This window comes from Corella eumyota, chromosome 2, assembly GCF_963082875.1.
Source record: "Corella eumyota chromosome 2, kaCorEumy4.1, whole genome shotgun sequence".
Taxonomy (NCBI): Eukaryota; Metazoa; Chordata; class Ascidiacea; order Phlebobranchia; family Corellidae; genus Corella; species Corella eumyota.
The window spans coordinates 21,582,063-21,595,443 of record NC_137491.1 but is presented as its reverse complement, the minus strand read 5'-3'; the positions used below and the strand labels follow the sequence as shown (position 1 = coordinate 21,595,443).

Sequence of the window (13,381 nt, the reverse complement as noted above, 5' to 3'; positions counted from 1 at the left end):
AACATATAAAATTAAAAAAAGTTTTTGTTGTATTTTAAAGCTTATTTATTGATAACACCAATACTAATAGCTTACTGCTTTCAGTACTCTAGTTTAGAAAGTGAAAAAAAAAACTTTTTTATAAAAAAAATTAAAAAAAAAAACACATAATGATTTACTTTCCTTTAAAGATGTTTTAATAAAAGTTGGTACAAATAAAGTTTAATTAAAGCAAATTTGATCTATTTAAAAGTTTAAATCTGTTTAATCACAATATTAAATTTAAAAGTAATCAAAAACAAATTTTACCTTTGACTTCATCCCATCTTAGGTTGATCTGATCCGGACTTACAAAAGTTACTTCAAAGTTTGGAGGTTGCTCAATGACAGTTTGTTGTGTCACAATAGGAGAAACACCAGAACTTAAGTAATCCTTTACTCCAACAGAACGAAGTGAGTAACTGTAGTGTGTCCCAGGAACAAGGTTTGTGAATATATATGGTTTAATGGCAGTGGTCACCTCGTTTGTGCTACTTATGTCTTCAGAACTGTAAGTTATGATGTAGCTCTCAGCTCCTTCAAAATAAAAGAAGGTTCAGTAAAAAGTAATTTAAAAATTGTTACAAAGTTTAACTGGCACATGATGCAGTGTAAACAACACTTGACATTACCACACGAACTCCTGGGTTCAAATCCCACTGCTGTAACGCCCTTAAGTAAGGTGCTATAAACAATATAAACTTCTGTTGAGCCAACTCTAAATCAGCAGCTTAATTATCGGGCAATTATGATAGTATTCCAAAACTGGCAAAATTAACTTGATACTGGGTTGTACTAACGATTGTTACTCTGTGTTAAGACTGTGAAGTCGACCCTCCAACAAAAAGAAAAATTAAATAAAACAAAAATATGATATGCTTTAGTCATTTGGCTAGCAAATATTTAAAGCGCATTTTCGAAGTTGAAAAAAGATTTACACAAAGTTGTTAAAAAAATCAGTTTCTATCATAGAAACAAACCTGGAGCGTCTGGCCAATCCAAGGTAATGGAAGTTGTGGTAAGATCAACAATATTTGCTTGGTCTGGGGTTGAAGGTACTAAAATAAAAGAAGTTATTGGTAAACCTTATATTTCAAATTTTAAAACCATCTTAATATCAACGTATTAATAATCAATAATGGAAGCAAGGTGTAGTGGTAACAAACACTTGCTACACCACATGAAGTCGTAGGTTTAATTCCTACTGCTCTAATGCTGTGGCACCCTTAAGTAAGGCGCTATAAACGGTATAAACTTCTGCTGAGCCAGCAGTTAATCAGCAGCATAATTATCGGGCAATTATAATTTATAATATCTTAAACTGTCAAAGTCAACTCGAGACTGGGTCGGAGTAACTGATGTTACTCTATGTTTAGGTCGAACATTCGACCTTTCCACATCGAGGATAAAAAAATATACAAAAAAAAGGATAAGTCCATTTGTAACAGCACAATAATTAACTAATAAGTTAAAAGACAACAATTTTGATCAAATTTAAAGTATTTTGTTACTTATAAAATTAGTTTTATTCAATAAAGATAATGTTCAGAAAATAAAACTTTAAAGCTGATTAAACTTACGAGTTGCTTCCATATAAACTTCATGGCTCAAACTTCTTAAGTTTTCCTCCCCTACTGCAATAACCTGAAACTCATACAACATCCCTGGTTCCAGGTTTGAGGATAAATGAGTCGTGTACTCCGAGGAAACGCTTGTTTCAACACCAGGAGGCAGTGTTGTTATAGTGTACGAAAGAGCACCTAAAATACGGCCAAAATTCACAACTTAAATTAAAAATAATAATTAGAAAATATTTATTCATTGCAAATTATGATTAATTAGAAAATATTTATTAATTGCAAAATTTTACAATTTAATAATTGGAAATTAGTAATTAATTGCAAATAATGATACTTCACTTATATTGATTTTTAAACTAAATAAACAAACCTTGCACAGCATCCCATTCGATCTGAATCGATGAGTTTGTTATTTCAACAGTTCTTAAACCAGTGACTATCGCTGGAGCTGAAAGTTTTAAAAATGAATTTACAATCATTTCGTAACTTAGTAAAATGTAAAGTAAATATCAGAACATAATTTTTAATAAAAACAAGCTGGCATTTAAATTGTTGTAATATGGTCACAACTCTTAATTAATATTAGCCAGTGATAGTTTACCACAAATGGCAGTTTTATTTATTTTGTAGGTCTATAAATTTAACATACATATATACAACCCAGCTGCATTATATATTAATATTTTTCTGCTTTTACCTGTATAAGTTGAAATAGGTTCACTACCACTAGGTGTCCTTCTTCTCCTGGTTCCAATCGAGAAAACAACAAAACTGAATCTGTAAAAAATAAAATATTTATGAACAACCACTTTTCAAACACGAATATTCAGATTAAAAATTGTTTAACAAATATTTACTCGGATCCTGATTCCAATTTATCAATTGTTCCTCGATTGTCGCTAAATTCAACCTCTCTTACACCATCTAGTGTTGGGCTGGTTACGCTTACAACATAACTACGAGCTCCTAGTGAAAATAAAAATTCAAATTTTAAAAATATTAACAATTTAAAAAGCAATTGCAATTAAACTAATTACTTAATTACTTTTAAAGTTTGGTAATACTACAAAATCAGAAATTGTTGTTTTACCTTTGACATTATTCCAAGATAATGAAATAGAATTTGAAGTAATATCAACAATACTTGGTTGGTTTGGAGGTAGAGGATCTAAAAAAAAAAGGTTTTACTGTGCTAAAATAATCTTAGTTGTGCATTAGATAAAGACCACAAATAATTTAAAAAAAACATTTTTATTGTTAATTAATAAATAATAATTAATATCCTAAACCCTTCTGAACAAAATTAAAAAAAAAAAATTGGAAAGAAATATTTTTTGCGATTAAAAAATAAAATTAAAATTAAAACCTTAACATAAAGTGTCTACTTAAAAGTGCTTACTTGTCTCCTCAAAGGCAGGTGAACTGGTGACACTTTTTCTGTCCCTGACTTGGCCCACACTCGCCACATTGAACTCATATTGAGTGCCAGGTAGTAATGTGCCAACGATGACACTGGTGCCACGTGTCACAATGTTGTCCAAAATTGTGGCACCTTCTCTGGTGGATAACACATAAGAACTGGCACCTTGTAGAAAAAGTTAATGTTAATATTTTATATATCTTTATCCTTGATGTGGGAAGGTCGACCTTTTGACCTTAACATAGAGTAACACCAGTTACCCCGACCCAGTCTCGAGTTGCCTTCAGCAGTTTGGGATATTATAGATTATAATTGCCAGTTAACTATAAGCTGCTGCTTTTGTGTTGGCTTAGCAGGAGTTTTGTTTATATTGCCTTACTCAAGGGTGCTACAGCTTCAGAGCAGTGGAGATAAAACCCAGAATGTAGGAAAGCCAATTGTTTTAACCACAACACAATGCTGCCATATACAGACTATATTTTCAAATAAAACCCAAACTTACCTAAAACATCGTTCCAAGAAACGTTGATCTGATCAGTTGTCACATTACCAAACACAATGTTAATTGGTGCAAGGGGAACTAAACAAAAAGATTGAACGAGTTTTAAACTAGATAGTAAATAACTCAAAAGATATACATAAGCAGCTTTAAAGTTAAAATTGAAACTTTAATTATTAACATAAGGAACCAGCATCAAAACCACATTGAGAAAATTTAAAAAAAATAAATTATAAGCGTAGGAATTTAAATACAAAAAACTATTTTTTTGGCTTTGAAAAATAAACACCAAACTTTAATACCATTACTAACACAAGTCGAAAGCCTGTCCTAAAGTTAGTATTTAATGTTGTAATATGGATGCAACTTATGTTTGCCTGCGATCATTTACTCAGGCACCACAAACAACAGTTTTAATATATTTTGTAAACTTTTAAACTGGATATGCCGGCAGCGTGGTGTAGTGGTAAGAACACTTGCTACACCACACATGAGATCGTGAGTTAAATCCCTACCAAACTCATGCTGTAGCGCCCTTGAGTAAGGCACTATAAACTCCTGCTGAGCCAGCACTTAATCAGCAGCATAATTATTGGGTAATTATAATCTATAATATTTCAAACAGCTAAAGTCAACTTGAGACTGGGTTGGGGTAACTAATGTTACTCTATGTTTAAGTCGCGTATTCGACTTTTCCACATCGAGGATAAAGATATATCCAAAAAAATAATAAATATAAATATAGTCTACCAAGCTCCATTATATATAGATTTATTAATAACATTTTTATAGTTTTTGGGTAATTGACGTTTAAAAAATAAAACTACAGAACCCACTTGTTTGAGTTGTTGTGAGTTCACTTCCTTTCCCATTTAAACGATCCCTCCTACCCACACTGAAGACCCGAATATCATAAAACCCCCCCGGTAGTAAGCCCTCTATTTCGATAGAGGGTACGGTCGTGTTTTGCTCCCATTCTGAGTTGTTTTGAGGGGCAAGTTGGATTATTTGGACCCGGTATTTTTCAGCTCCTGGAATTAAAAATTTAAAAATATTCCAAGTCTTTTATTATGAATTAATAATATTTAAAACACTTCAAAAATAATCCAACAGTTATTTAATTTATAATTTAACCAAAGCTAAACAAAACATCTGTTACAACCCTTATTTAAACACAAACCGACTAAAACATGGCAGCGTGGTGTAGTGGTAAAAACACTTGCTACACCACACATGAAGTCGTGGGTTCAATCACCACTGATCTTATGCTGTAGCTCCCTTAAGTAAGGTCCTGTTAAGCTAGCACTTAATTAGCAGCTTAATTATCGAGCAATTATAATCTATCGAGATAACTGATGTTACTCTATGTTTAAGTTGCGCATTCGACTTTCCCACATCGAGGATAAAGATATATACAAAAAAAACATAAAATTTCACCTTTAACAGGATCCCAGAAAGCTGATATTAGATCAGTGCTGACAGAACTCAACTCTGGTTTGCTGGGAGTAGCTGGCACTAAAAGTAAAAGTAAATTAAAAATTAATTAAAACCAAGAACCTACATATAATTAAAACTGCATACATGTTAAAACTCCAACATTTAATAAAACTTGTCCCGTCATAGAGTTGGCATTTTAATTGTTGCAATATGGTCACTATTTTTTATCTACTATTTCTTTACTATAAATTATCCACGCACCACAAGTAGCAGTTTTTTAGTTATTATGCCTTTTATATGCCTTTTATTTATTTATTAGGCCTTTAGACATACAGTATATATATATATAATAATCACCAAGCTCTCTTATGTAATAGATTGACTACTAAAAAATGACAAAATAAAACAAATTTTTCAAACCAAGAAGATCTTCCAAAAAAGTTTACAAATAAAAATACTTTTAAAAATACTTCTGATAAAAACTTACAAGTAAAGTCAGACACCCTTCTGGTCTCAATACTTCTTTGCTCCTGGAACCCGATGGATTGGAGAACGAAGAAGTATCTTGTTCCGGAGTCGAGGCCAGTGAACATCGTCGTCTCGCTGTTGTTTACTCTCTTCGTTAATCCTTGGAAGTTGACGTCGTTGTCCTCCGTGAAGATTTGGACAATATACGAGATTGCACCTGGATGTTAAATAAGTGAGGATAAAGAAACTGATTTGTTTTGCGTAAGTATTACCAGTTTGTAACCCGTTCTATAGTCAGCATTTTAATTGTTGTAATAATATCACAACTCTGATGTTTGCCCTCGATAATTTACCCACACACCGAAAATATAAGTTTGTATTTATTTTGCATGTCTATAAATTAAACATATATATTTGTCATCCATTAAGTTTGATTATATATATTATAACAATATACACTAGTTTACTGGGTTTTTATAAACTGTTTGGTTTAAATTTAAGTTCATTATTGTCTAAAAAATGTCCTTATGTGATTTATTTTTTTTAATTGTTTTTATTCTATATAGAGTTAAGTACTCACCCCATTGTTGGTCCCACACTAGGACAAGTGAATGAACTCTTGGTCTTCTTACACCAATGTTTATTGGTGGAAGAGGAACTGAAAAACAAAAGTTAGAAAGTACAAAGTCTTAGGTTGTCAAATAATTGCTTTCTTTTTATTATTGCTGCAATGTTTCAGTTACACAAAAAATCAAAAGTTAATATTGCTTTAAAACAAAGAGTAACAAAAGTTTAGTTAAAAGAAGTTGTAAAAGGTACACATTATAAAATGTAAGTATATTTGGTATATAATCATGGTTTTTAGCATATTATCTAGGTATATTTGGTATTAAATCATGTTTATTTGATATAAAAATAAGTATTTTTGATATATAATCATGTTTTTTTAGCATTAGTATCAATTTAAGTTCATGAAAGCGTTAACTTTTAACTTTTTGTATTGAAAACAAATTGAAACCAATAAACTTGTAGGAAAGCGCTTAGCATCTCCATCAATTCCAATGCCAAGGCTTTCCTAGCCTCAAACCAGACTTGATGCCGGTTCACACCGAACGACGAGAAAACCGTATGACCTGTTGGTGGCCTTGGACAATAAAATACAGCGTTGGCCACTGGGGTACCAAAAACAGAACATTATTAACCAGAATCAACTGATATTGATTCAACAAACAAAAGAAATACGTAAGAAACCCATTTTCACAGGCGCAATAATAACTTTCGTTCGGCGAACCGAAACAGTGCAAACTCGCTACCATCCCGTGCGGTTTAAAACCGTACAAAAGACTTAATGATATGAAAAAACTCATAGAGACTGTATTTATGTATATTTAAATATATACAGGTTATAAAGGGGACAAACAAATTAACCCCTTTATTCAAGGACAAGTCTAACGCCCATAAGGCAGTTAGACGCTCTAAATTCATCGTTATTATATTGAACATGGTCCAATTGTATATTTTTCGCGTGCCCTTGTAAAACATTGTCGCTATTTGTTATGTAGAGCCAGTGGAAGCTGTGCCTAATTTCCTGTTCAGTCGTACTGTATTATTCTATAGATTTCATAGAATAAGGGTTAATAGTGTAACCCTTTTGATGTAAAAATGTGGATTGACAGTTGTCCGTTTTTGTGTTTTTCCTGCGCGATTTTATTTTCTGACAGTTAGTATATTTTTTTGGTTCCTAAAACACACACCTATTTTTACTTTGCCAAGTTTTAATTTAGAATTAGTTAACAGTTAAATGCCAATATAAAGGATGTAGTCGATATACGAAAGACGTTTTTTTGTGTGTAATGTACTCGTAATTATGTTTATCGCTATATATGTAACCTAGAAACCAGATTTTTGTAGTGTGTACGTTTTGTATATGTGTAATGTAACTTTCGGGATAATTATTTGATGAACGTGCTTGATTAATAAATAGATGTTGTCTGTAGATTCGGTTTGCTATTTTTGACCATTTCTAACGGGTCTTAAACCCTGTTTTAGACATTAGAGACTTATACTTTATACGTTATTGCCATGTTATTTGGATAAGAGCACCCTTAGGAGTCGATACTTTTTATGATTAGATTTTTCTTGACCTCAGTCCCTACAAACTCACCAGTTTGTACATCAATTGTAGTGCTTCCATTCTCATTCATCCTCCCTATTCTGTCATAAGAATAAATTGTGAAGTTGTAGAATGTGCCGGCTTGAAACTCTGTCATAATTACTCTGTTCTGGAATGTCTCGAACACAATAGAATGCCCGTCAACATGAGTGAAGGAGATTATAACGAACCTACGAGCTCCTGAGAAAATTTGAATTCATATAAAAATGATTTCTTGTTTTTTTTTTTGGTTATACAAAAATTAGATAAAAATAATTCATAAAAAATAAGTTTTAGTAAAAAATAGGTACGGTATAATGTTAAGTTAAATTTTTTAAATATTTAGATTTTGAACTATTCTGTTGTACAATAAAGCTTTAAAAATAAATTCCTAGTTTATTAAAAATAAACTTTGAGTAAGATTTAAATTTAATAAACATACGTTAAAAAATTACTCTTGGCTTAATATTAAAAAAAAATTAAAATTTAATTCAAATATTTTAAATAAAAAGATCTTAATTTTAATAAACTCACCTTTAACTGGGTCCCACTCTAGAGTAACAATTGAGGGAGTTACCCTAACTACTCTCACATTTTGGGCGGGAGAAGGCACTGAAAAAATAAAACAAAAAATAACAAAACATTAAAACAGTTTTTTTAAAGATTAACAAATGCCTAAAACTAGAATTTAGACATCAGAACTAGTTAGTTATATCACAATATTGGTTTAAAACAAATAAAACAAACAGGTTCTGTTCTGGACTCGTCTTCCTATTGGTCCAACTCTTCCTTCATTCCCGATACTTTGAATCCTCAGCTCATAATTTGTACCAGAGAGCAATCCATATAGCTAAGCAACATAATATAGTCATAAAAATATAATTTAGTTCACAAACAGAAGGTATTTATAATTTTTTATTTATTTATCCTTAATGTGGAAAGGTCAACTTCACTTGAACATAGAATAACAACAGTTAACCCGACCCAGTCTCAAGTTGCCTGTGGCAATTTGGGATATTATTGATTATAATTGCCCAATAATTATGCTGCTGATTAGGTGTTGGCTTAGCAGGAGTTCATGCCGTTTATAGCGTCTTACTCAAGGGCGCTACAGCATGAGAGCAGTGGAGATCGAACTCAAAACTTTATGTGGTGTAGCAAGCGTTTTTACCACTACATCGTACTTTTAATAATTATTTTTTAAGTTAAAAAATCAAATATTACCAGTTTTTGCCTAACTATAAATACAATAAAAATGGTTAAAACTTTTGTACCTCAATAGTTGTAAGATTGGTGTTGATTATTTTAAAGTAAACCTCAGTGAAAGTTGAATCAAAATCATCGCTTAATACATAGAGGTTGTAACTGTTTGCCCCTAAAACATTTTTATTCCATTTAGTTAAAGTTTAATGATATCAGTTTGTAAAATCGTTACTATAAACAAATGATTTATAATTTTTGTTCAACTTTTATATAAAATTCACTAAAATTCGGTTAATAACTTCTGTTGTTTTTATATAATATCCCAAACTGGCAAAGACAACTCGAGACTGGGTCAAAGTAACTGATGTAACTTTATAATTATGTAAAAGTCATAAAGTCTCCACAATTACAATTAAATTAAGACAAAAAAAATAGAATATAGTGTATAAATTAATAACAATGATGTATTTTATTCAATGAAAACTTACCTTTAGCAGGAGGCCATTTGTAAGCAAAAGCAGTTGAAGTTACTTTAGAGAAAAAACCTGGAGCTGGAGGTGCAGGCACTATAGAAACAAAATATTTGAGTTACATAAACTGTGATGTTTAATTCACTCAACCTTTAAAGAGGCTTAGTGGTAGAATACAATATTATTGCTTGTTTAATTTCATAGGCTGCCATTTTATCTATTAGGCCAGATTGTCATATTATGATAAAACAAAAAAATTTTCCCCACACGAATTATATTTTTTTTATTTTAAAATATTAGTACAGCTATTTGTCTTTTATTTGGGAACACTAGTCAGCAGCTCACTCTTAGTTAACACTTTAAATTGTCATAATATGGTCACAACTCCTAACTTTGTCTGTGATAATTTGCCCACACACCACAAACATCAGTTTTATTTATTTTGCAGGTCTATAAATTGGACATACTTATATATATATCGTCCACTAAACTCTATTATAAATAGCTAATATTTCAAACTTAAAATAAAGTTTTAACAACTTTTTCAACCTGTTTGTTGGATAAGAGGCTGACTCGAAACGGGGTTGATCTTTCCGTGACGGTTCATCGACTTTACCGTGACAACGTACTCTGTACCGGCCTGTAAAAAGTTAAGGTTCACTTGTTTGGGGTCAGAGGTCGTAAGGTCACGTCTAAATGAAGGTTCCTCATCATCAGATGTTCGAGGCTCCCATTCCACAATGTAACTTACAGCACCTTAAAAATTAACAAATTTGTGATTATAATATTTATATCAGACTTGCTCCTAAACTTTTTACTGTATTGATAATAAACACTTTTCAGAGAAAATCAATGAATAACCTGCCCTATGGTCAGCATTTTAATTATTGTAATATGGTCACAACGCTCAACCAATATATGCTAGTGATATATACAGATATATATTGTCCACCAAGCTCCTATTTTATATAGGTGAAAAATCTAATAAAACTTAATTAAATAAACATTTAAAAAATAAATGTCTGATTTAAAAATAGTCTGTAAAGCAATGATTTAAGCATGTAATTATCTTAGTTAAGATACTTGGGTTATATGAGTTTTAACTTACCTTGTGCATCATCAAGTTGGAGCTGAATCAAGGTTACGTTCACACTGATTAAAGCAGGTGGTTCAGGAATGGCAGCATCTGCAACATGAATAGTAGTGAAAACTACATTCTATATTTCAAATAAATTTAATAATCTAAAACGAACTTACAAGTGGAGTCAATGATGCTGGGACTGAGGTCACTTGACCCCCCGTACAACCCGATTGATTCCACCCTGAATTGATATTCCTCCCCTGGGATTAACCCCCCTATGACCGCTGAACTGTGACTTGTGTTTCCTACCCTAAATTCTTCACCAAACGGACGACGATTCTCAGATTGTTGAGCGGTAAGATAATACATTCGTGCTCCTGTCAAAGGTTTAAATCAGAATTTTAAATTTAAAGACTTTTGGTTTAATTTAAGCAGCAAAAATTTATTTTTGTTTTTTTAACTATAGTACACCTAAGTGAGAAAAGCATGGCAAGTTATAACATTCTTTAAATAAATTTTAGGCAAAGGTTCTTATTATTAGTTGGTTTTTTGTTTAAACTAGACCCCTTTAGAACGGTCTAGTTCAGCCTTTGTTTTTTACTTTGACTTTATATAAGCTACTTGCACGAAAATACAACTTAAAATCAAATTAAAAATTTGCATAAGTTCAATTCAAACTAAAGGTATAACTTAAATTGAGTTAACTAATTTAATAAAGTAAAGTTTAGAAGCCAGTAGCATAAAAATAACTTGAAACCTGACCTGGTGCAAGATTCCACATAACTTCAATGCTGGTTGCAGTAACATCAAGAACTGTTAAGTTGGTTGGTGGACTGGGTACTAAAATAAAAATTAATATTTGATTTAATTTATTGATATTCTTTTATATTTATTCTTAAAATAAAAAAAAGTTGACTTTACAACTTGAACATAGATTAACATTTGTTATCCCGACCCAGTCTCAATTGTTCTGTGACAGTTTGGGATATTAAAGATCATAATTGTCCGATAATTATGCTGCTGACTAAATGCTGGCTTAGCAGGAGCTTATACCGATTATAGCGCCTTACTTAAGGGTGCTACAGCATGAGATCAGTGGGGATTGAACCCACAACCTCATGTGTGGTGAAGTGTTCTTACCACTACACCAGACTTCAAGTTTTAGATTTATAAAAATCAAAATAAGTAACAAATATTATTTCTATCACTTACTAGTTTGTACAAACAAAGGAGAGACAACGTTTACATCAAAAATATTGTTCAGTCCGACCGAGTAAATCGTAAACTTGTAAAAAGTTCCAGTTTTCATGTTTCCTGCTCTGAAGAAAGTCCCGCTCACATTCTGCTCAACTCGATATTGTTTATCCTGGTTGGAGGTCACAAGTGCGATATAACCCTGAGCAGCTGGAAAAATCATTTTTTTAATTTTTAACACTTTAGAAAGTTTTAAATTTCTTTTCGTATATATCTTTATCCTCGATGTGGGAAAGTTGAATGCGCGACTTAAACATAGAGTAACAACAGTTACTCCGACCCAGTCTCGAGTTGCCTGTGGCAGTTTGGGATATTATAGATTATAATTGCCCGGTAATTAATCTGCTGATTAAGTGCTGGCTCAGCAGGAGTTCATACCATTAATAGCGCCTTACTCAAGGGCTCTACAGCATAAGATCAGTGGGGTTTAAACCCAAGACCTCGTGTGGTGTAGCAAGTGTTTTTACCACTACACCACACTGCTGGTAAATTGTATTTATATGCCAATTAAATTTAAAAAAAGTTTAAGTTTATGTAAAGTGTAAAATTTAATACTGGAACCTGATTAAACTCACCAGGCTGCGGAGACCACCTTACAGAAATATAATTTCTTTCAGCAGTTACCAAGGTTACATCATCAGGATTGGATGGAGCTGCAAGTAAGTTAAATTTAAAATCTCAATAATTAAACTACAACTTAAGGAAGAAAATTAGGGTGAGCTTGGCTATAAATTGGGTTTATTAAAAGTTTTTATTTGCTGTCAGGTTGAGGGTGTAAATATTAAACAATTAAATTTACAAAGTTTTTAATGTTTAAAAATCACAAAATGTAATACCCGTAAAAGCAGAAACCAATTTGCTCTCGGCACTGACTAGCCCCGAGTGGCCGGTTGTCAAGGCAACAAACTCATATCGCTGTGATGGTTCAAGATTCCCCGCAAAAAAAGAATTTTCGATCCTGTTGGGAAACACTCTTGTGTCATTGTTTGTGACATCATAAACTGTGACTGTGTATCTTGCAGCTCCTGTTATGTCGTAGAAGGTTTGTTATTTAAAAGTAAAACAATAAAAAACTTTATTTTTTTATATTTATTCATCCTCGATTCGTAATTTCAGCTTTACAACTTAAACATAGAGTAACAACTGTTACTCCGACCCAGTCTTAAGTTGAATAGAGCAGTTTTAGCTATTACTAATTGTAATTACTCAATAATTAAGCTGCTGATTAAATATTGGCTTAGCAGGAGTTTACACCGTTTATAATGCTTTACACAAAAAACGCAACAGCATGAGAGCACTGGGGATTTAACCCATAATCTTATAAAGTAAAGCCAAGTGTTTTTATTTAACAATTGTCCTCACAACAATATACAATTGTCTTAAAACAGTAAGCTTATTTGTTACATAATCAAACTCACCAACGATGCGATTCCACGTGAGTCTGATCGAATTATGACGAACTCTGCTGATTATTAAATCTGGGGGGTTGGGAACTAAAAAGAAATTCAAAAGTTGTTTGAAAACTGCGGCCACGTGGCAAAAAATTTACTTTAAATTTGAAACGAGGGAATTATCCCCTTTGCGAGATTTTAAATAGTTTTTATTTATCCTCGATGTGAGAAGGTCGATATCACGACCTTTTATAAAGTTACAACTGTTAGCCCAACTCAGTCTCAAGTTGAATTAAGCAGTTCAAGATATTACTAAAAATAATTGTCCATTAATCGATCTGCTGATTAAGTTTTGACTCGGCAGGAGTTTGTACCGTTTAAAATACCACTCTTAAAGTCTCTACAGCA

At 32.0% G+C, this 13,381-nt stretch overlaps 1 protein-coding gene across 2 annotated transcripts in view; it reads right to left on the bottom strand.

Annotated features, from left to right (window-relative positions):
* Positions 1 to 13,381, bottom strand: part of LOC145743690 (titin-like) — a 69,392-nt gene that overhangs the window by 46,370 nt on the left and 9,641 nt on the right. For both annotated transcript variants that reach the window (XM_082561723.1, XM_082561724.1), the window contains exons 10-35: positions 13,001 to 13,075; positions 12,419 to 12,607; positions 12,158 to 12,235; positions 11,541 to 11,732; positions 11,091 to 11,168; positions 10,505 to 10,705; positions 10,356 to 10,433; positions 9,797 to 10,003; positions 9,266 to 9,343; positions 8,849 to 8,949; positions 8,322 to 8,424; positions 8,109 to 8,186; positions 7,587 to 7,775; positions 6,003 to 6,080; positions 5,442 to 5,639; positions 4,955 to 5,032; positions 4,354 to 4,548; positions 3,521 to 3,598; positions 2,998 to 3,183; positions 2,689 to 2,766; positions 2,456 to 2,564; positions 2,296 to 2,375; positions 1,969 to 2,046; positions 1,599 to 1,778; positions 999 to 1,076; positions 289 to 555 (exon numbers count right to left, since the gene is read on the bottom strand). In XM_082561723.1, the coding sequence (XP_082417849.1) occupies positions 289 to 555; positions 999 to 1,076; positions 1,599 to 1,778; positions 1,969 to 2,046; positions 2,296 to 2,375; positions 2,456 to 2,564; positions 2,689 to 2,766; positions 2,998 to 3,183; positions 3,521 to 3,598; positions 4,354 to 4,548; positions 4,955 to 5,032; positions 5,442 to 5,639; positions 6,003 to 6,080; positions 7,587 to 7,775; positions 8,109 to 8,186; positions 8,322 to 8,424; positions 8,849 to 8,949; positions 9,266 to 9,343; positions 9,797 to 10,003; positions 10,356 to 10,433; positions 10,505 to 10,705; positions 11,091 to 11,168; positions 11,541 to 11,732; positions 12,158 to 12,235; positions 12,419 to 12,607; positions 13,001 to 13,075 (3,330 nt within the window). The remainder of the gene's footprint in view (positions 1 to 288; positions 556 to 998; positions 1,077 to 1,598; positions 1,779 to 1,968; positions 2,047 to 2,295; positions 2,376 to 2,455; positions 2,565 to 2,688; positions 2,767 to 2,997; positions 3,184 to 3,520; positions 3,599 to 4,353; positions 4,549 to 4,954; positions 5,033 to 5,441; positions 5,640 to 6,002; positions 6,081 to 7,586; positions 7,776 to 8,108; positions 8,187 to 8,321; positions 8,425 to 8,848; positions 8,950 to 9,265; positions 9,344 to 9,796; positions 10,004 to 10,355; positions 10,434 to 10,504; positions 10,706 to 11,090; positions 11,169 to 11,540; positions 11,733 to 12,157; positions 12,236 to 12,418; positions 12,608 to 13,000; positions 13,076 to 13,381) is intronic.